The sequence below is a fragment of the Aquarana catesbeiana genome, linkage group LG05 (assembly GCF_042186555.1).
Source record: "Aquarana catesbeiana isolate 2022-GZ linkage group LG05, ASM4218655v1, whole genome shotgun sequence".
Classification (NCBI taxonomy): Eukaryota; Metazoa; Chordata; class Amphibia; order Anura; family Ranidae; genus Aquarana; species Aquarana catesbeiana.
In genome coordinates this window covers 413,811,742-413,833,145 of record NC_133328.1, presented here as the reverse complement: position 1 = coordinate 413,833,145, position 21,404 = coordinate 413,811,742, and the positions used below count along the sequence as shown (strand labels likewise).

The 21,404-nt window shown below is 41.5% G+C and overlaps 1 protein-coding gene across 1 annotated transcript in view; it reads right to left on the bottom strand.

Moving 5' to 3' along the window:
• SCGN (secretagogin, EF-hand calcium binding protein) overlaps positions 1–21,404 on the bottom strand; it is a 130,264-nt gene that overhangs the window by 8,919 nt on the left and 99,941 nt on the right. The window contains exons 9-10 of the mRNA XM_073631178.1: positions 18,568–18,627; positions 4,910–4,978 (exon numbers count right to left, since the gene is read on the bottom strand). Coding sequence (XP_073487279.1) covers positions 4,910–4,978; positions 18,568–18,627 — 129 coding nt within the window. The remainder of the gene's footprint in view (positions 1–4,909; positions 4,979–18,567; positions 18,628–21,404) is intronic.

Sequence of the window (21,404 nt, the reverse complement as noted above, 5' to 3'; positions counted from 1 at the left end):
ATATCCCTGTACTTGGCCGCATTCATCTTTCCCTCGATTGCAACCAGTCGTCCTGTCCCTGCAGCTGAAAAACACCCTCAAAGCATGATGCTGCCACCACCATGCTTCACTGTTGGGACTGTATTGGACAGGTGATGAGCAGTGCCTGATTTTCTCCACACATACAGCTTAGAATTAAAGCCAAAAAGTTTTATCTTGGTCTCATCAGACCAAAGAATCTTATTTTTCACCATCTTGGAGTCCTTCAGGTGTTTTTTATCAAACTCTATGCGGGCTTTCATGAGTCTTGCACTGAGGAGAAGCTTCCGTCGGGCCACTCTGCCATAAAACCCCGACTGGTGGAGGGCTGCAGTGATGGTTGACTTTGTACAACTTCCTTCCATCTCCCAAATGCACCTCTGGAGCTCAGACACAGTGATCTTTGGGTTCTTCTTTACCTCTCTCACCAAGGCTCTTCTCCCCCGATAGCTCAGTTTGGCCGGACGGCCAGCTCTAGGAAGGGTTCTGGTTGTCCTAAACGTCTTCCATTTAAGGATTATGGAGGCCACTGTGATCCTAGGAACCTTAAGTGCAGCAGAAATGTTTTTTTACCTTGGCCAGATCTGTGCCTTGCCACAATTCTGTCTCTGAGCTCTTTAGGCAGTTCCTTTGACCTCATGATTCTCATTTGCTCTGACATGCACTGTGAGCTGTAAGGTCTTATATAGACAGGTGTGTGGCTTTCCTAATCAAGTCCAATAAGTATAATCAAACACAGCTGGACTCAAATGAAGGTGTAGAACCATTTCAAGGATGATCAGAAGAAATGGACAGCACCTGAGTTAAATATATGAGTGTCACAGCAAAGGGTCTGAATACTTAGGACCATGTGATATTTCAGTTTTTCTTTTTTAATAAATCTGCAAAAATGTCAACAATTCTGTGTTTTTCTCTCAATATGGGGTGCTGTGTGTACATTAATGAGGAAAAAAATGAACTTAAATGATTTTAGCAAATGGCTGCAATATAACAAAGAGTGAAACATTTAAGGGGGTCTGAATACTTTCCGTCCTCACTGTATATATATATATATACATATATATATAGATATATCTAGATATATCTATATGTAGATATATCTAGATATATATCTAGATATATCTAGATATATATAAAATATACCAATACATACATACACACACAACTTGCATATTTTAGTTTGGTATACTAGCAGCTCAGATAGATATAGGGATAGTAAAGTGCTGTAATTAGAAATGGAAAAGTTAACCACACGGATGGTGAAAAAATGTGTAATGTTGTAAGTTTATCCTATATTTATTATTTATACTAAAATTTGTCTTATTTATACTAAAATTATGTTTCTGGTATAGAGCAATGAAAAGTTATTAGCTAATGAAAAAATGGCTGTCTAAAGAAAATGTGTGTATTTTTTTGTGTCACTACAAAAACAAACAACACAAGTGAAACAAAAAGTTTAACTACAAGTAGTTAAAATAATAAATAAATAAATAAATGTAGCTGAGGGGGAAGCGTATTAACTACCGTAGGGTGATTAAGGTAATAAATCACTGTGATGTTTAAAAAATAAAAAGGTTGCTTAAACCGAAATTAGTGCAGATCGTAGGCAGTTCCTTTGAAATCGTAATAATAAAATACATTGTAACTAATGTGTTTATAGGAAAAACCCTGCCTTCAGGGCTTCAGACAACACAACCCAGAACACAGCTGTCACAAAGTCTACAGTTTTTTTTTTTTATGTTTATACAGGAGACAGTGCCTCTCGTATAAATGAAGCTTGCAATGTAGATTTTTTGTAAATACAAAAGCTGCTGCAACACAGGCCAGGACCCAACTGTTACAATGAGATTTGGCCCTGATGATTTCAAGCGCCTTGCAAGAGGGCCACCCAAGGGGATAAGCCTTTTGTGTCTTATTAAAAAAACTTCCTTGCCTAGAGCACTACACTTTTACTTCTTGCAATGACAAAATGGTTTTTCCTATTTGGGTATATTGCTTGAAATAAAAGCCATATGGCTACCACTAAAGCTTATATATGTCCCATTATTGGCACTCTTAAAACTGTTAATTAGCGTAGGATGATACAGCTGTGCAACATTAACATATATTTGCAGATTTGTTTTGAAATGTGAAAAGGATAAGACAGGTCCTCTTTGCAGATTGCTGTGGCTTGTCCTGGAAAAACTTTATATATATATATATATATATATATATATATATATATATATATATATATATATATATATATTCTTTAAATAACCAAGTGTTAAGTGCATCATAATTAAATTGAAATACACATCAGGTATACCCTACTAAAATGTCAAAGTCAACTTGTTCTATAATCTTTTCCAGCAAAATAATTATTTAACCATCCATTATGACCTTTGGAAGGTCAGTCAGTAATCTACTTGTAATAGGAAATCACATTTTAATCAGCTTTAATCACAGTGTGGCTTCAATACAAAGACAGGAACCCAGCATCCTAAGGTTTATAATACACTGCATGAAAATGTGTAGTGCTTTTGTCCATACTTAATTTTGTTTTTTTAGTCAGGTTAATATGAATTATTGCAAATTAATATTTTGCATTCTTAAATACAGACAGCAGATGGAGCTTTTCTCATGTTTTCTAAAGTGTATAAATTGGCCCTTACAGTTGTTCCTGGAACAGGAAGTGAGGGCAAATTTTCTGAAGGGGACACCTGTTCTGGTGCAACAGTCTAATAAGAAATTCCCACTATTTTGGAGGAATGTCCCGTCACTTCCTTTTGCATCACTAAGACAGGAAATGAAGGGAAATCTCCCAAACAGGACACAGATGGGATACAATGAACTGACAGGAGTTTTAATATTTCCCCACTTTATACAAAACTATAAAATTAAAGTGCTGGCTACACATACACTTTAACAAGCAGTGAATGATCTTTAGAATATGCCCTCATTGACACTGTACAGCAAAATGCACAATCGAATCAGCAAAGTCCTTCAACTAGTCTGTTGATTCAGAACAACCATTGATTGCAAGACAGGATGATCATCAAAGGCTTTTTTTTTAAAATCAAACAGATAACAAAAACATACATACAGTAAGTGTTAAAAAAAAAAACTAAAAAAAAAAAAACTTCAAAAATAGTTCAAAAAAGTGTATACATTAAAAATTCTATAAAAAAAAATCTATGTCCTTTCCTGTATTGAAAATTATTTTCAAGTTGCTGTTTTTGCAAAGTTTTTTTTTTTTTTAAATGGGACTCTAACACACCCAGAATGAAATATTTTTCATGCCTTTTTCCCCATTAAAAAAAAAAACTCAAATAACAAAAAATACACCAAAAGAAAGGGGAAAAACCTAAGGGACTATTTGTATTTTTCAATATTTTATTGATTGATTTTGGAATAATTATTGTTTAATAGTGGAACATAAACACTAAGCAAGCATGAATATCAAGCAATAATAAAATACATAAAAAGTTAAAACTTTTTTTTTTTTAAACCAACAAAGCCATGTAATTAGAGGGTCAAGTGAGGACATGATAACCATGGAGCTTTTGTATACAGACAACAACCAACAGTGTCTGTATACAAACAAAGACACATAAGAAAAAGGTTGCTCAACCTAATATTCATGCTTTTTGCTATGCAAATAAATAATATGTCATACAGGAAAAGGGTTTAAAAATACAGGTACAAGATTAGCAGATCTCGGAAGAGCCTGTCAATCACGTGACTTTTTTTTTTTTTTTTTTTTTTACATCTTATAAGAGGACAATAATTTAACTTTTTCCAATAGTTGAGGAGAGCAATTTTGTCAAAATTTTGGTGAAGGGAAAATAGTCACTTTCTGTCATCTCTACAGTTAAAGCAGAACAAGTTTGTGAACAAAATAATAATTGTGTCTGTAAATTCCTTCTAAACTGAGTCCTGCTGTTCCTTTTTGTTACATGTTGCCAGTCTGCCTGAAATTGCTAAGTAAATAATGTTTCTGGCTGCAGATGAATGCCCTACTGGTAGATGTGCCACAGTAAGCATCGCACAACCACTTCTTGTCAGTATCACTGTTGTTTAGAACCCCTCTATAGTCCAAGAGACTACAGAAGTGAAATCACAATGTTCCAGCAATGATGGTGTACGGGAATGAATGGATTGCAATTTATACACAATTCCGCCAAGGTATTCCTACCCACTGAGCCCTTCTTGCAGCGTGCATTGGGCAACCATGGGTTGTGGGCAATGATCACTTTACACAGTACTCCCCTTTCATCACCCACTGAATTGCTCATAACTTAGCAAATACATAATGAGTTCCAAAAATCATGAGACTTAAAGTAGAACTATAGGCAAAATTTTTTGAAGTAAGAGGAAATCCATGTAAATTAAGGGAATCCTTTGGGGACCCCCAGGTCACCAGAACTAGTGTCCCCATTGGAAGATTTCCTCTCTATTACTTTTCTGGGGACAACCCAACATTTGGGATTTTCTTTTACTTTCACTTTCTTTTACTTTAATTTGTAAACAGGACAAATAAAGAAGGTAAATCTCCCTAATGGGAGCATAGAGAGCAATACAAACTGACAGGGGTTCTTACCCCTCTCCACTCCATACAAAACTAAAAAAAAAGTTTTGCCTTTAGTTATACTTTAGTTTCAGGACATGGCATCAACAGCACGGCAACACTACCTTCTGTTTCCATAGACTTTCAGGGGGCTCAGGCGAGGCACAATATTTAACAAGTAATATTTTGAGTGTAGTGGCAGATATGAGAGACAACATATTTGAGGGAGGTTAGTAAGTTGGGAAAGATGCAAATAATAATAAATCATTAAATTATGCTGCTATTTGGAAGGCTAAGCATATCAAATCATTTTTCATGTTAATATTTGGCTAGAAAACTCACCTTCACTAGTTCCATCATGTCTTTGACAAATCCATCAACTTCAGGACCTTCAAGGGCTCCTGTTTTACTCTGGAAAAATATCATATATAGTTATTCAGCATGTCTAAGGGCCCCAAACCCCTCATATCTACTTTGAATATTTTTGTTAATCAAAAAATGTTATTCTAGTTTATAGTTCATATACTGAACTTAGTGATAGAGCTGTGCTCAGACTCTTGGGTGAATAATTATTACGGACAGCTCTTCTTCATAACTACTAGTAGTGTCCTGTAAGGGCCTGTGGTTACCAACATTAGGCCTTTACCAGTAGCCACTCTGGGACACCATGAACAAGCATGTGATCTTATTTTGCTCTGTTGTAATAAAGCTTGAGGATGTCATCACTAGGGATGGGCAAACGGTTTGGCCCGAGCATAAGTTCGGGCCGAACTTTCGTCGTTCGGACATTCGTTTAACAGCCGAACAAACGGGTCGCTCGACCGTTTGTTCGCCCCCCCCCCCCCCCCCGAACCGACCACAAGGCATTGCGGCACTGAACAGTGTATAGCAAGCCATGGTTGGCTGAAGCAGTGAAAGCTTCAGCCAATCTGGGCACAGAGCACTGTCAGAGTCATGATTGGACACTGTCATCATGACTTTGTCCAATCATGGCTCTTTCCCGCCCCACAGTATAAAAGTATTCTTTCAATGGCAGCCATTTTCAGTGTGATTTTGGCATGGAGAGAGCTAGAACAGGGCTGTGTTCAGTGCTATTAGTGTGCTATACTGTGCTATTTTGTTTCAATTGTCAGTGGAGAATATTAGTTTAGTGTCAGTCTAGGGATAGTATGAGTGTAGTGAGGAGGACCATCATTCAGCTTTTCATAGTGTACAGCTAGAGTAGGGACAGCTCAGATAGTTCCAGTGTAGTGTAGTGAGACCGTGTCAGTAATCTTGACATTAGTATATAGCTAGAGTAGGGACAGTTCAGATAGTTTCAGTGTAGTGATGGTTGTACACCGTCTATTTGATTGAGTTACTGCCGGTTTAACGCCATATCGTATTGCGTGCGTTACTGCCAGTTTAACGCCATATTGTATTGCATGCGTTACTGCCAGTTTAATGCCATATAGTTTTGCGTACGTTACTGCCAGTTTAATGTCATATCGTATTGTGTGCATTACTGCCTGTTTAACGCCATATAGTTTTGTGTGCATTACTGCCAGTTTAATGCCATATAGTTTTGCGTGTGTTACTGCCAGTTTAACGCCATATTGTATTGTGTGCGTTACTGCCAGTTTAACGCCATATCGTTTTGCGTGCGTTACTGCCAGTTTAACGCCATATTGTATTGCATGTGTTACTGCCAGTTTAACGCCATATAATTTTGCGTACGTTACTGCCAGTTTAACGCCATATTGTTTTGCGTGCGTTACTGCCAGTTTAACACCATATAGTTTTGCATGCGTTACTGCCAGTTTAACGTCATATCATATTGCGTGCATTACTGCCAGTTTAACGCCATATAGTTTTGCGTGCATTAGACCCCTTTCACACTGGGGCGGTTTGCAGGCGGTATTGCGCTAAAAATACCGCCTGCAAACCGCCCCTAAACAGCCTCCGCTGTTTGTTCAGTGTGAAAGCCCGAGGGCGGTGAAAAAAGTCCTGCAAACCGCTTTTTTGGAGCGGTGAAGGAGCGGTGTATTCACCGCTCCTAAACCGCTCCTGCCCATTGAAATCAATGTGACAGCGCGGCTATACCGTGGCAATACCGCGGCTATAGCTGCGCTGTACGAGGGATTTTAACTCTTTTTCGGCCGCCAGCGGGGGTTAAAACCGCACCGCTAGTGGCCGAATACAGCTACAAGAACGACGGTACAGCAGCGCTAAAAATAGCGCTGTTGTACCGCCGACGCCCCCACCGCCCCAGTGTGAAAGGGGCCTTACTGCCAGTTTAACGCCATATTGTTTTGCGTGCATAACTGCCAGTTTAACGCCATATCGTTTTGCATGCGTTACTGCCAGTTTAACGCCATATAGTTCTGTGTGCGTTACTACAAGTTTAACGCCATATAGTTTTGTGCGTTACTGCCAGTTTAACGCCATTTACTTCTGTGTGCGTTACTGCCAGTTTAACGCCATATAGTTCTGTCACTGTACGTTTGGCGCATTATTTTGCAGTATATTATATTGTATCTGTGGAGTGTGTCTGTGTAGTGTGAGTACTCAAATTAAAGGGCACCAAAGACCTCTTTACATTGATTAAAGTGCATCTACGTACAGATTCCAACTTCTTCTTTACATTTGCTTATAAGCACCGTCCCCTCCCTCCCAATAATGTCTGGGAGAACAACAAGGAGAGGCAGACGTTCCCTTGGCACTGTAAGAGGGCCAGCAATTAATGTGTCCACAGGCAAAGGTGGACGTGGTGGTCAGTCCTCAGGCAGGGCATAATTTTCTCTGTTTAGTGAGTTTGCCCGTGCTATCCAGTCACAGCATGCAGAGGAGGCGGTGGACAGTCTTACTAAACCTTCCTCATCCTCCTCATCCACTGTCACACAAGCAGAGACAAATGTGCAGTCCCCTGCAGTTGCCAGAGTGGATAAACCTGTCTCCTTGTCCACATCTATTCCTGTCATAGCCCTAACATCAGCCATTGAGGAGTCAGCTGAGTTATTTGACCACAGCGTCAGCCACTTGCTCCTTGATGATGCCCAGCCATTACTGGATTCAGATGCTGGTTCTGAGGTTGAGGATGACAGGAACATGAGCCTAGAGAGAGGAAGGAACACTGGTAGACAAATTGGCATTCATGTTCCCCAAGCCGCAGCGTATTGCCAAGTGGTCTCCAGTGGTAATGATGAAGATGGAGGAGATGGAGATGATGATGATGATGATGAGGTCACTGATGCGACTTGGGTGCCAGATAGAGCAGAGGAGGAAACTGAAGGTGAGGAGGCACAACCCCAAGGAGGTCGGCATCAAGAAAGAGTAGAGAGCAGCCACCCTATTCCATCACATTCTGCAGCTGTTATCTCCCAGCCCACTCCCCACAGCTCAGCTGTCTGGGCCTTTTTCAGCACATCTGCAGCAGATCGCACTGTTGCTATCTGTAAACTGTGTCACAGGCACATCAAACGTGGCAAAAACACCAACCATTTGGGTACCACATGCCTAACAAGGTATTTAACGTCCAACCACTCAGCCCGTTGGCAAGAGCACATAAAAGCCACACAAAAGGGGCACAAATCTGTCCCTCCTCTTCCTCCTCCTTACCTACTTCAGTCTGCCCCTGCGATTCCGAGTCATTACCTTTCAGCAGCCTCCACTGACAGGGATGATGGTATAGCACAGGGTGTCCAAGGTCCTAGCAGCTCATCTACCAGAAGCACACCACCAGCTGTAGACTGTAGTCAGCAAATTTCTCTACCCCATCTTCTGCAGCAGAAAAAAAAATACAGTCCCTGGCACCCACATGCCCAGCACCTGAATGCACGCTTGTCAAAGCTGTTGGCTCTCCAACTTCTGCCTTTCAGCCTGGTTAACTCTGCCCCCTTCTGTGAATTTGCACAATGTGCTGTACCACAATGGCAGGTTCCCAGTCAATACTACTTTTCTCGTAAGGCCGTTCCATCTCTCTACCATCACATGGAAGGGAATGTTCTGGCATCGTTGGGCAAGGCAGTCAGCCGTAAAATACACCTTACTGCTGACACGTGGTCCAGCAAGCATGGGCAGGGATGATATATTTTATTCACAGCACACTGGGTAACGCTGCTTGCAACTCGAAAGGATGCAGGACAGGGTTCAGTGCTGCAGCTTGTTTTGCCCCCACGTCTCCATACAGCTGGTGGTGATAATGCCAGACCTGTGAGCTCTACCCCCTCTTCCTCCTCTTCCTCCACCACCTCCATGCCCTCCTCTGCAGAATTGTCCTATGAACATCAGGTACCCCCTAAACGTTCAAAGGGCTTTTCCCAGAGTCTGGCTAAAAGGTGCCATGCAGTGCTTCAGCTGGTGTGTTTAGGGGACAGGAACCACACTGGAGCAGAGATTCTTGCAGCTCTGCAAGGACAGGCCCAGAGGTGGTTCACATAGGGATGAGCCGAACACCCTCCTGTTCGGTTTGCACCAGAACATGCGAGCAGGCAAAAAATTATTTTGAACACGCGAACACCGTTAAAGTCTATGGGACTCGAACATGAATAATCAAAAGTGCTAATTTTAAAGGCTTATATGCAAGTTATTGTCATAAAAAGTGTTTGGGGACCTGGGTCCTGCCCCAGGGGACATGTATCAATGCAAAAAAAAGTTTTAAAAATGGCCATTTTTTCGGGAGCAGTGATTTTAATAATGCTTAAAGTAAAACAATAAAAGTGTAATATTCCTTTAAATTTCATACCTGGGGGTTGTCTATAGTATGCCTGTAAAGGGGCGCATGTTTCCCGTGTTTAGAACAGTCTGACAGCAAAATGACATTTCAAAGGAAAAAAAGTCATTTAAAACTACTCGCGGCTATTAATGAATTGTCGGTCCGACAATACACATAAAAGTTCATTGATAAAAATGGCATGGGATTTCCCCACAGGGGAACCCTGAACCAAAATGTAACAAAAAATGGCGTGGGGGTCCCCCTCAAAATCCATACCAGACCCTTCAGGTCCCCGTGCATCAGAGGAGAGCGGGATCACCGGGTGGCCCCGCCCACCTTTATATAAGAAGTGTCAGAAGAAGAGAAGCGTCACATAGCAGGAGACTCCCATGGATGCGGAGTGGCCCAAGAACGAAGCGGGGAAGAAGACGCCGCAGAGGAAGATGCCGGATGAGAACACTGGAGCAAGAAGCAGAGGATCGGAGGAAGAACCAGAGGAAGGAGAAGATGGAGGAAGAAACCGAAGGAAGAAGGAAGAAGACTCGAAGAAGATGGAAAGAAGAAGACTTTAAATCAGTGGTTCTCAACTCCAGTCCTCGGGACCCACCAACAGGCCAGATTTTAAGTATTGCCTTGGGGAGATGCAGACTAGAATACTGCAATCACTGAGCAGCAAATGATATCACCTGTGATGTATTTCAGTTATCTTGCAAACCTGGCCTGTTGGTGGGTCCTGAGGCCTGGAGTTGAGAACCACTGCTTTAAATAAAGGAATTGACAAAAACTGTCTCTTGTCATTTTTAACATTTGACACTTTTTTTGTGAAATGGTAGGGGTACTTTTGTACCCCATTACCATTTCACACGGGGGGGGCAGGATCTGGGGGTCCCCTTGTTAAAGGTGGCTTCCAGATTCCGATAAGCCCCCCGCCCGCAGACCCACACAACCACCGGCCAAGGGTTGTGGGGCTGCGGCTCTTGTCCTCATCAACATGGGGACAAGGTGCTTTGGGGGCTACCTCAAAGCACCCTCCCAATGTCGAGGGCATGTGGCCTGGTACGGTTCAGGAGGGGGGGCGCTCTCTCGTTCCCCCTCTTTTCTTGCAGCCTGCCAGGTTGCGTGCTTGGATAAGGGTCTGGTGTGGGTTTTTGGGGGGACCCCACGCCATTTTTAAAAAAAAAATTGGCGCGGGGTTCCCCTTAAAATCCATACCAGACCTTAGGGCCTGGTATGGAATTTAGGGGGACCCCCATGCCATTTTTTTTTATATTGGTTCAGGGTTCCCCTGTGGGGAAATCCCATGCCGTTTTTATCAATGAACTTTTATGTGTATTGACCAACAATTCATTAATAGCCGCGAGTAGTTTTAAAATGACTTTTTTTTCCTTTGAAATGTCATTTTGCTGTCAGACTGTTCTAAACACGGAAAACATGCGCCCCTTTACAGGCATACTATAGACACCCCCCAGGTACGAAAATTAAAGGCATATTACACTTTTATTGTTTCACTTTAAGCATTATTAAAATCACTGCTCCCGAAAAAACGTCCGTTTTAAAACTTCTTTTTGCATTGATACATGTTCCCTGGGGCAGGACCCAGGTCCCCAAACACTTTTTATGACAATACCATGCATATAAGCCTTTAAAATTAGCACTTTTGATTTCTCCCATAGGCTTTTAAAGGGTGTTCCGCGGCTTTCGAATTTGCCGCAAACACCCCAAATTGTTCGCTGTTCGGCGAACTGGCGAACAGCCGATGTTTGAGTCCAACATGAATTTGACTCGAACTCGAAGCTCATCCCTAGGTTCACACCATGCCAGCTGGAGCCAGGAATGGTGGTGTCCGACAATGGCTCAAACCTCCTGTCCGCCCTTAGACAGGGGAAGTTGACACATGTGCCATGCCTGGCACATGTCCTCAATTTGGTGGTGCAGCATTTCCTAAGTACGTATCCAGGGTTGCAAGATGTACTAAAGCAGGCCAGAAGAGTCTGTAGCCATTTCAGGCATACACAGCCAGTGCTCGGTTGGCTGAAATTCAGCCAAATTAAACCGCCTGATTTGTGACATGCCCACCAGGTGGAACTCAACTTTGGGAATGCTGCAGCGGCTATACATGCAGCAGAGGGCCATCAACGAGTACTTGTGTCAGTATGGCACGACAACAAGCTAAGGCCGCCTCGGCTTTTTTTCCCCACGCCAATGGCTGATCATTAAAGATACATGCACTGTATTGTCACCATTTCAGAAGGCCACAAGGATGGTGAGCAGTGACAGTGCATGCATCAGTGACACAATCCCTGTTGTGTTCCTGCCGGAGCAAACTCTGCGTGGCATTATGGACAGAGCACTGGAGGCAGAGCAGCAGGAGGAAGAGGAGGACTTCCTTTCCTCTCAAGACCCACTTTATATAGACACCATCATTCCTATGTCACAGAACACACAGGAGGAGAGAGGGGAGGAGGATGAGGAGGAGGATTCTGGCACTTTCATAGGCTTTGAAGAAGAGGAAGACATGCGTCAATCTGTAAGCAATGGCTTTCCAACCCCAGGACCCTTGGGAGTAGTACGTGGTTGGGAGGAGGAAGTTCCAGATGCTGTCATCCTGAGTAACCCCGAGGAGTCTGCTTCTCAAGCATCTGCAAATTTGAGGCGCATGGGCAACCTCATGCTTCAAAGCCTGCCAAGAATATGTGGCATAAAGGAGAAGGATGATTACTGGTTGGCAACCCTCCTTGACCACCGTTATAAGGGGAAGGTGTCTGAACTCATCCCATCCTCACAGAGAGTGCAGAGGATAAAATCTCTTGAGGACACATTAAAGAGGATTTTATTAAATGTTTTTCCTGACTCTATTAGGTTACAGTGTGGTGGAAAACGTCGTTTTGAGTCTTCCGTTGGTCAAGAAAGGAGCACTGGAGAATGCATCCGCCTAAGTGAGGCATTTCAGAATTTTTTTTATTCCTCACCGCCCAGGGCTGTCAGCTTCCACATCCCATCCGCAGCGTCTGCATCACATGGTGGACGATTACCTTAGGGCCAAAACAGAGACAGAGAGCTTTCCAGCTGACGATCCACTGGCTTACTGGGTCATGAGAATAGACCATTGGCCAGAACTTGCCCAGTATGCTATTGAGTTGTTGGGCTGTCCTGCATCCAGTGTGCTTTCAGAATGGGCATTCAGTGCTGCAGGAGGTTTCTTTACTGATCATAGAACGCGTCTGTCCACAGACTCTGTGGACCGTTTGACTTATAAAAATGAATCAGTCCTGGATTACCAGCTGTGAAGCCCCTGATGTCGATGTCACTGATTAAGTCTTTTTGGGATGTGGAATCTCTGCAGGACTTTGAGGCTGCCTAGCTTTGAGGGTATTCAATCATTTCATCTAGAAGAATGTTTTTGGTATAGGTTTCATGGGCACAATTAACACCCAAAGACCAATTTTTCTGCACCTGTCTGACAGGTGCATATCATTGCAATTTTTTACAGCAAGGCAAATTGTTGCTTACATCAAGAGCACCTCTATAGGGTTACGGTGGGAAGGCACCACCAACACCCAAAGACCAATTTTTCTGCACCTGTTTGACAGGTGCATATCATTGCAATTTTTTACAGCAAGGCAAATTCTTGCTTTCATCAAGATTATCTCTATAGGGTTACGATGGGAAGGCGCCACGACACCCAAAGACCAATTTTAACGCACCCGTTACTTCTATCCAAAGTCCAAGTGACAAAGTGACACCAGAATGTATCCAAAAAATCTCTAATCTTGTTCCCAGTGCACTACATTGTGGCCTCATCATACACACTGGCTCCCCAGCTGTTGCTGAGCAAAATAAAGGCAGCTTGCAGGAAAAATGTCATTTTTTTTGGCTTTATAAATTCAATTGTTGCTGCAGCAGATTCTAGACATGGTACAGATCTGCCAGTTTACAGTTATGCCCCGTACTGTGTGATAGGACCTTGTTGTCGGAAATTCCGACCGTGTGTAGGCTCCATCCCACATTTTCCATAGGATTTTCCGACACACAAAGTTTGAGAGCAGGATATAAAATTTTCCAACAACAAAATCCATTGTCGGAAATTCCGATCGTGTGTACACAAATCCGACGGACAAAGTGCCACGCATGCTCAGAATAAATAAAGAGATGAAAGCTATTGGCCACTGCCCCATTTATAGTCCCGACGTACGTGTTTTACGTCATTGCGTTTAAAACGATCGCATTTTCCGACAACTTTGTGTGACTGTGTGTATGCAAGACAAGTTTGAGCCAACATCCGTCGGAAAAAATCCTAGGATTTTGTTGTCGGAATGTCCGAACAAAGTCCGACCGTGTGTATGGGGCATTAGACTAAGGGGACCCCCCTGGCACTATATTGGAAGGAATTTTTCATTTTTAGGCTTTCACTTTAAAAATCAAAAAATCACTGCTCATTTAAAAATGACGTTTTTCACAAAAAAATTTTTATTGATCCATGTCCCCCAGGGCAGGACCCGGACCCCTATAACCATCGTATGCCTAATTACTTGCATTTAAGCCTTCAAAATGGGCACTTTTGATATTTGACAATCGGGTCCCATTGACTTTAATTGGGTTCGTTATTCAGGTCCGAACGTTTGCGGTGTTCGGACATTCTGGTCCGAACCGAACGGGGGTCAGTTCGGCCCATCCCTAGTCATCACATTGTGACTAGGAAGTTCTGTGAGAGTGGCCAACAATACTGAGGGAGAGAGAGGCAGGCTCTGGTTTTTATGCTTGTGTACAGGTCCTGTGTGCCTTTTAAATGGGATCTCCATAGGCTATTCCCTCTTCAGTCTATCATGAATGCTGCTGCCAGACTCATCTACCTTACCAACTGCTCAATGTCTGCCACCCCTCTCTGCCAATCCCTACACTGGCTTCCTATAGCCCAGCGAATTAAAATTTAAAATAACAACAACATACAAAGCTGTTCACACCTTGGCCCCGAGCTACATCATCAACCTTGTCTCCAAGTATCACCAAAACTATCCTCCCTGCTTCCTCTCGAAACCTCCTGCTCTCAAGCTCTCTTGTCTCCTACTCCCATGCTTGTCTCAAGGACTTCTCCAGAGCCTCTCCCATCCTCTGAAACCCTCTACCTCAATCTCTCTGGCTATTTCCTACTCTGGCTGCCATTAGGCGATCCCTGAAAACTCATCTCTTCCGGGAAGCCTATCACGTCTCCAACTAAACTTTTATCACTTTTATCTGCTCACCCCCCCCCACAATTACAATCTTTTGTACCACTTTCCCCATTAGATTGTACGCTCTTATGAGCAGGGCCCTTCTTAAAGCACTGCAAGAACTGTGGGTGCTATATAAATCCTGTATAATAATATTAACTACTTTCCTACCGCCCACCGCAGATATACTGCGGCAAGGCGGCTCGGCTGCACGAATCGACGTACCCGTACTGGATGGCTGCCGGCTACCCGCAATCGCTCCCCACAGAGGCAGAACGGGGATCTGCCAATGTAAACAAAGTGGATCCCGTTCTGGGGAGGAGAGAGAAATCTGCTGTTCCTAGTGATTCGGAACAGCGATCTCTCTCTACGCCCTGTTAGTCCACTCCCCCCACAGTAAGAAAGCACCTCTCTAGGGAACACTTAACCCCTTGATTGCTCCCTAGTGTTAACCCCTTCCCTGCCAGTGTATTTATACAGTGATCCGTGCGTGTTTATAGCACTAATCACTGTGTTGGTGTCACTGATCACCAAAAAGTGTCACTTAGGGACAGATTTGTCCGCCGCAATGTCGCAGTCCCGCTAAAAATCGCAGATTGCCATTACCAGTAAAAACAATAAAATAAATTAAAAGTCCCTAAATCTATCCCCTATTTTGTAGACGCACTAACATTTGCACAAACCAATCAATATACGATTATTGGGATTTTTTACCAGAAATATGTAGCAGAATACATATTGGCCTAAACTGATGAATAAATTTGTTTCTTTACATTTTTTTTTGTGATATGTATTATAGCAAAAAGTAAAAAAAATTTTTTTTATTTTCAAAATTGTCGGTCTTTTTTTGTTTATGGTGCAAAAAATAAAAACCGCAGTGGTGATCAAATGCCACCAAAACAAAGCTCTATTTGTGGGGAAAAAAGGACATCAATTTTGTTTGGGTACAGCGTCGCATGACTGCGGAAATTATCAGTTAAAGCGATGCAGTGCCGTATCGCAAAAAATGGCCTGGTCATTAAGGGGGTAAATCCTTCCGAGGCTGAAGTGGTTAATAATAGTAATAACTTTTTTGTAAATAAACAATTTAAACGAAGAGCACTACTCGTTTTAATTTTATTTTTGGAGAACATATACTGCATGTGTCCACCTTTGGAGTGGAGGAGACAAAGTGGTGTTATTTCAGGCATCTTTAAAAAGGAGCTGCGCTAGTAGGACTTAGTTTGCAGTTGAAGAGACAAGGTAGTGCTTTTAAATACTGTAAATCCCATTATAGGGGAAAGGTGCAGTATGGTTCTATGGTAACTAAGTTCCACCGCTTTAAAAAGGGACAGTATTGTATAATTCTGAAGAGTAGGACTTTTATAGTTTTTATTTATTATTGTGATGTGATGGCACTGGAGTACGTTTTTCACTAAGGCGATTATTTGTTTGTTGGGTACATATTATAATTTCAACACTATTGAGTGCTGTACTTAAAGGGGTTGTAAAGTAAACTCTCACGGTTTTTCACCTTAATGCATTCTATGCATTAACCGATTCCCAACCGGCCGCCGCAGTTACACTGCGGCAGAATGGCTCCCCTGGGCGAGCCGCCGTAGCTGTATGTCAGCCCTTTAAGATGCTGTAGGAGGCGCACGCGCACACCCACAGTGTGTGCCCGGAGCCAATGCGAGTGCCTGGCGGGCGCGATGACCACCGGTCACCCGCAATCGCTCATGACAGAGCAAGAACCGGGATCTGTGTGTGTAAACACACAAATCACGGTTCTCTTAGGGGAGAGGAGAGAGATTGTGTGTTCATACTAAGCATGAACACCGATCTCTCTCCTCCCCTAGTCAGTCCCATCCCCCACAGTTAGAACACACCTAGGGAACATAGTTAACTCCTTGATCGCCCCCTAATGTTAATCCCTTCCCTGCCAGTGACATTTATACAGTAATCAGTGCATTTTTATAGCACTGATCGCTGTAAAATTGTCAGTGGTCCCAAAAATGTGTCAAAAGTGTCCAATTTGTTCGCCGCAATATCGCAGTCCCGGTAAAAAGATCACTGCCATTACTAGTAAAAAAAATATTAATAATAAAAATGCCATAAATCTATCTCCTATTTTGTAGACACTATAACTTTTGCACAAACCAATCACTATACGCTTATTGCGATTTTTTTTACTGAAAAATATGTAGAAGAATATATATCGGCCTAAACTGAAGAAAAATTTTTGTTTTTTTGAAAAAAAAAATGGGATATTTATTATAGCGAAACGTAAAAAATATTGAGTTTTTTTCTAAATTGTCGCTCTTTTTTTGTTTATAGCGCAAAAAATAAAATCCGCAGAGGTGATCAAATACCACGAAAAGAAAGCTATATTTGTGGTAAAAAAAGGACGTCAATTTTGTTTGGGTACAGTATCGCACGACCGCGCAATTGTCAGTTAAAACGACGCAGTGCCAAATCGCAAAAAATGGCCTGGTTATTGAGCAGCCAAATCTTCCGGGCTGAAGTGGTTAAAGGTAAAGAGGTAAAAAAACCTTTTGTGCTGCAGCCCCTCCAGACCCCCCTTTTTCTTACCTGAGCCTGATCATTCCGGCGACGGGGACGAGCACAGCAGCTCCAGCCGCCGTCTCGGGTCCTCACTGGATAGATTGATAGCAGCATGAGCCATTGGCTCCCGCTGCTGTCAATCAAATCCAGTGACATGGGAGCTGGGGGCGGGCTGAGTCCTGCTGTCTGTGTCAATGGATGCAGCAGCAGGACTTGGGAGCATGTCTGCACGAGTGCCCCATGAAACCCATGCTTGTGGGAGCACTCGAGAAGAGGAGGAGCCAGGATCGTCGCAGGGGAACCCCAGTAAAGGAGGATCGGGGCCGCTCTGTGCAAAACCCTTGCACAGAGGAGATAAGTATAACATGTTTGTTATTTTTTTAAAAAAAACTTTACAATCACTTTAATGTCTGTTTGGTTAATAAAGCAGTGTAGCTTGGTCAAGGACCAACACTGCCTATTTACTGGACCACAATGTAACCACAAAAAACGGATGAGGCATTGCTGGGTTCTCCCATACCGTTAACAAATGAATAGTGTTACGGTAGTCATACACAACAATCTAATCGAGCGATTCTTCACAGAATTGGACTATATGATCAAATCTTTGAATTATTAAAAATAATCAGACCCTGTCATGGGAATGATTTTGAGCAAAACCAAGGAATTTAATCGAAAATTCTCTGGTGAGTTTGGATTCAGAATCGGATCATAGGAAAGTAGATAGATTGGTAAAAAGGTTGTAAAGGTAAGTGTTTTTTGACCTTAATGCATCCTATGCATTAAGGACAAAAAACACCTATCTGTGATCGGCCCCCAGCCCCCCCCCCCGTTTTACTTACCTGAACCCTCGAACTTGTCCCATGGGGACGCGCCTTCTCTCTGCTAGGGTGTTCTTGGCTGTTCATTGGATAGATTGATAGCAGCGCAGCCATTGGCGGGGGGACGGGGCCAAGTACTGCAATTGGCATCTATGGACGCCGAATGCTGGGCTCGGGAGCGCGCCTGTAAGGTAACCCACTGGGAGAGCGCTTCTCCCAGGGGGTTATCTGATGCTGGAAGGAGCCGAGACAGTCGCAGAGGGACCCCAGAAGAGGATGATCAGGGTCACTGTGTGCAAAACAAGCTGCACAGTGGAGGTAAGTATGACATGTTTGTTATTTAAAAAAAAAAAAAATTACCTTTAGTGTCACTTTAAGTGTATGGTGAATTTAATGAATTTTGGGATCTTCTGATCCTATTTTTCTTTTGGATCCTATATAAATATGTTCCCTGTATGGACAACATTAGATTGACAGCACAGTGTGAGGCACTACAGTCCTGATAAGCTTTCCAGTCTGAGTTAATATGCAGATGAATACAGAAAGCTAAAATAAAAACATATTCAGGTACTCATATTAGCTGTATTTCAAAATGCATGGAATTGTTTATAATTATTACATAAATTGATTGTTTTACATTTGCCTGGGGTTTAAGATTAAGCACAAATCTAAAACGTTATATTTCAGCAATACACAGTTATATTGTTTAAAAAATGAGCAGTTGATGTTACTTACTACATCATAGTGTGCAAAAATAGTTTCAAAGTCCCTTTTTCTTTCATCTTGACTGCTTGCCTAAGAAAGAAAGAATGGCTATTAGGCATCTGAGTTTGAATGTTATTGTTCTTCTGTTTGTTCAAGCTCATTGCTTGATTTTGAGTAAAACATAGACTTGCTTATGCAAAAGAAAGGCCTTGTACACATGCCTTGTATTTATTGCTGCACAAACAATTTTATATATAAAATCTTCTTTCTTTTTCAAAGGTTTTATTCAGATTTTTTCAAATAAAGAATGTACAAATAATGATTTTCATTAAATAGTACAGCAAGGGTACAATACCAATAGTCTTTACAAATACATTGTAAATAGATTAGCTAGATTAGATATGCTTTATTATCATTGTATACATAGAACAAAAATTGTATACATACAACAGAGTGGATGATACAGAACAAGAATAACTGAGAGTCAAATCCACATAACAATTTTCAACATTTGCAAGTATAATAATAAACATCAATATGTAACTCTAATGCCCCGTACACACGGTCGGATTTTCCGACGGAAAATGTGTGATAGGACCTTGTTGGAAATTCCGACCGTGTGTGGGCCCCATCACACATTTTCCATTGGATTTTCCGACACACAAAGTTTGAGAGCAGGCTATAAAATTTTCCGATCGTGTGTACACAAATCCGACGCACAAAGTGCCACGCATGCTCAGAATAAATAAAGAGATGAAAGCTATTGGCTACTGCCCCGTTTATAGTCCCGACATACGTGTTTTACGTCACCGTGTTCAGAATGATCGGATTTTCCGACAACTTTGTGTGACCGTGTGTATGCAAGACAAGTTTGAGCCAACATCTAGCGGAAAAAATCCTAGGATTTTGTTGTCGGAATGTCTGATCAATGTCCGACCGTGTGTACGGGGCATAATAGCTATATTTCCATTATATTATTATTTATATAGATTAAGTTTTCAAAATCTATCAAAGAAAAATACCCTTAAATTTACATGGAGTCTAATAAGCTTTTGTAAACAAATGAGGATTAGTTTGTCATCCTAAGATTGTAGGTGAATATTACAATGGGTCCAACAGAGACCTTATGTAGCCAAAATAATGATCAAAAAAAGTAAAGGAAAGAGAGAAAAAAAGATAAGAAAGGAAAAAGGTTAAAGGTACAAAGTATTGTGTGCCGACTTTTCTATTTTTGAAGTAATTTGGTGGAAACAAGTGGAAACGGTTCTAGAATCATCAATCTGATATTTAGTCCACGGATCCCAGGATTTCTCAAGTAACTGAACCTTATAATTTAATATGGCTGAAAGATGTTCATTAATCATAATCTAGGACAATTTAGCCTTTAGGATGTTAAAGGGTAGGGTTGTTGTTTTCCAAGATCTGGCTATAGTCATTTTGACTGCTACAAATATAAAATGTATCAATCTTATTAAGTGTTCAGGGATTTTCTCCATATGACTGCAAAGTAGTGGTTGTTTTTGGGATTTGTTTAGATCAATATTAGTGAGGGAATAAATAAGATCATAAACTCAATTCCGAAAACTTTTTACTTTGGGGCATAGTCACCATATGTGAAACATTGTTCATAAAATCTTCTTTCCACACCAATTTTTTTACCAGCTATGGTTTTCTAAGCGTGCCAAAATTCAAATCTTGCGTCCTTGTAGCCATGCTATTCATGTAATGTTCTACTATTTTTTTCTTATTACAAGACTGGGACTGAAAATGAAATTATAGCAGACAGACCCTCCCACTTGGCACTCCGGAGTGGGAAATGATGGAGATCAAAGTAAGTAAGTGGAGTAAGAAAATAGTGTAAGGGAGGGATTTAACCCCTGTCAGTTTTTTTCTTGCCATCTGTACCCCAATGGGGGCGATTTACCTTCACTTCTTGTTCCATTGCCAAAACAAGACCTGAGCGGAAATCCTGAAGATTAAGGGAATCCCTTGGGGCCCACCAGGTCACAGAACTAGTGTCTCCACTGGAAGATTTTGTCTCTGTTATTTTTCTAGGGACAATTCAAAATTTGGAATTTTCTTTTACTTTTGTTTTCAATGGTAATGGTAAACAGAACAAACAGAGTGGATGAATGTCGCTAATGGGGGCATAGACAGCAATAGAATCCTAATAGGTATTCTAATCCCTCTCTACTCTGTCCAAAACCAAAAAAAAAAAAAATTGCCTTTAGTTATACTTTAAGCTTAATAAAATGCTTGCAATATGTGTATATATATATATATATATATATATATATATATATATATATATATATATATATATATATATATATATATATAATTGTATTTTATTTTTTTTCTATCTTGTATTACTTATAAATGCAGTGTCAATATTACAATTTAATATGATGACACTTTAGTTATTTAACCACGGTCTAATCTATGGTAGACAGCTTCTAACTCCTTGTGTCAATTATTACCAACGAAGGATTCAGCAGTCAAGAAACACTAAGCAGAATGGCCTTTGGAAGTGCAAGTGTGAAAGACCTAGAAAAGGTCTTCAAACGTATTGAGGTGCTTAGAAGTACAACAATCAGAACTGGCTTAGGCTGGGTTAGCACAAACTGGGTGACACTGGCAATTATTATTTTTGGATAAAGTATTTCCTTGGATTAAGTATTGCACTTACGCCCTGCATCATCTGAACACCTCTTCTCTGTTCCCTGCTTTAAACATCCACCTCTAACTGAAATTGACTCATTACTATCAATGTGCTTCATGGTAACCTATGCTGCTTTCAACATCTGTAGCCCTGTCCATATTATTGTGATATTTATTTTGTTCTCTTACTGTCTCACCTAAATTAG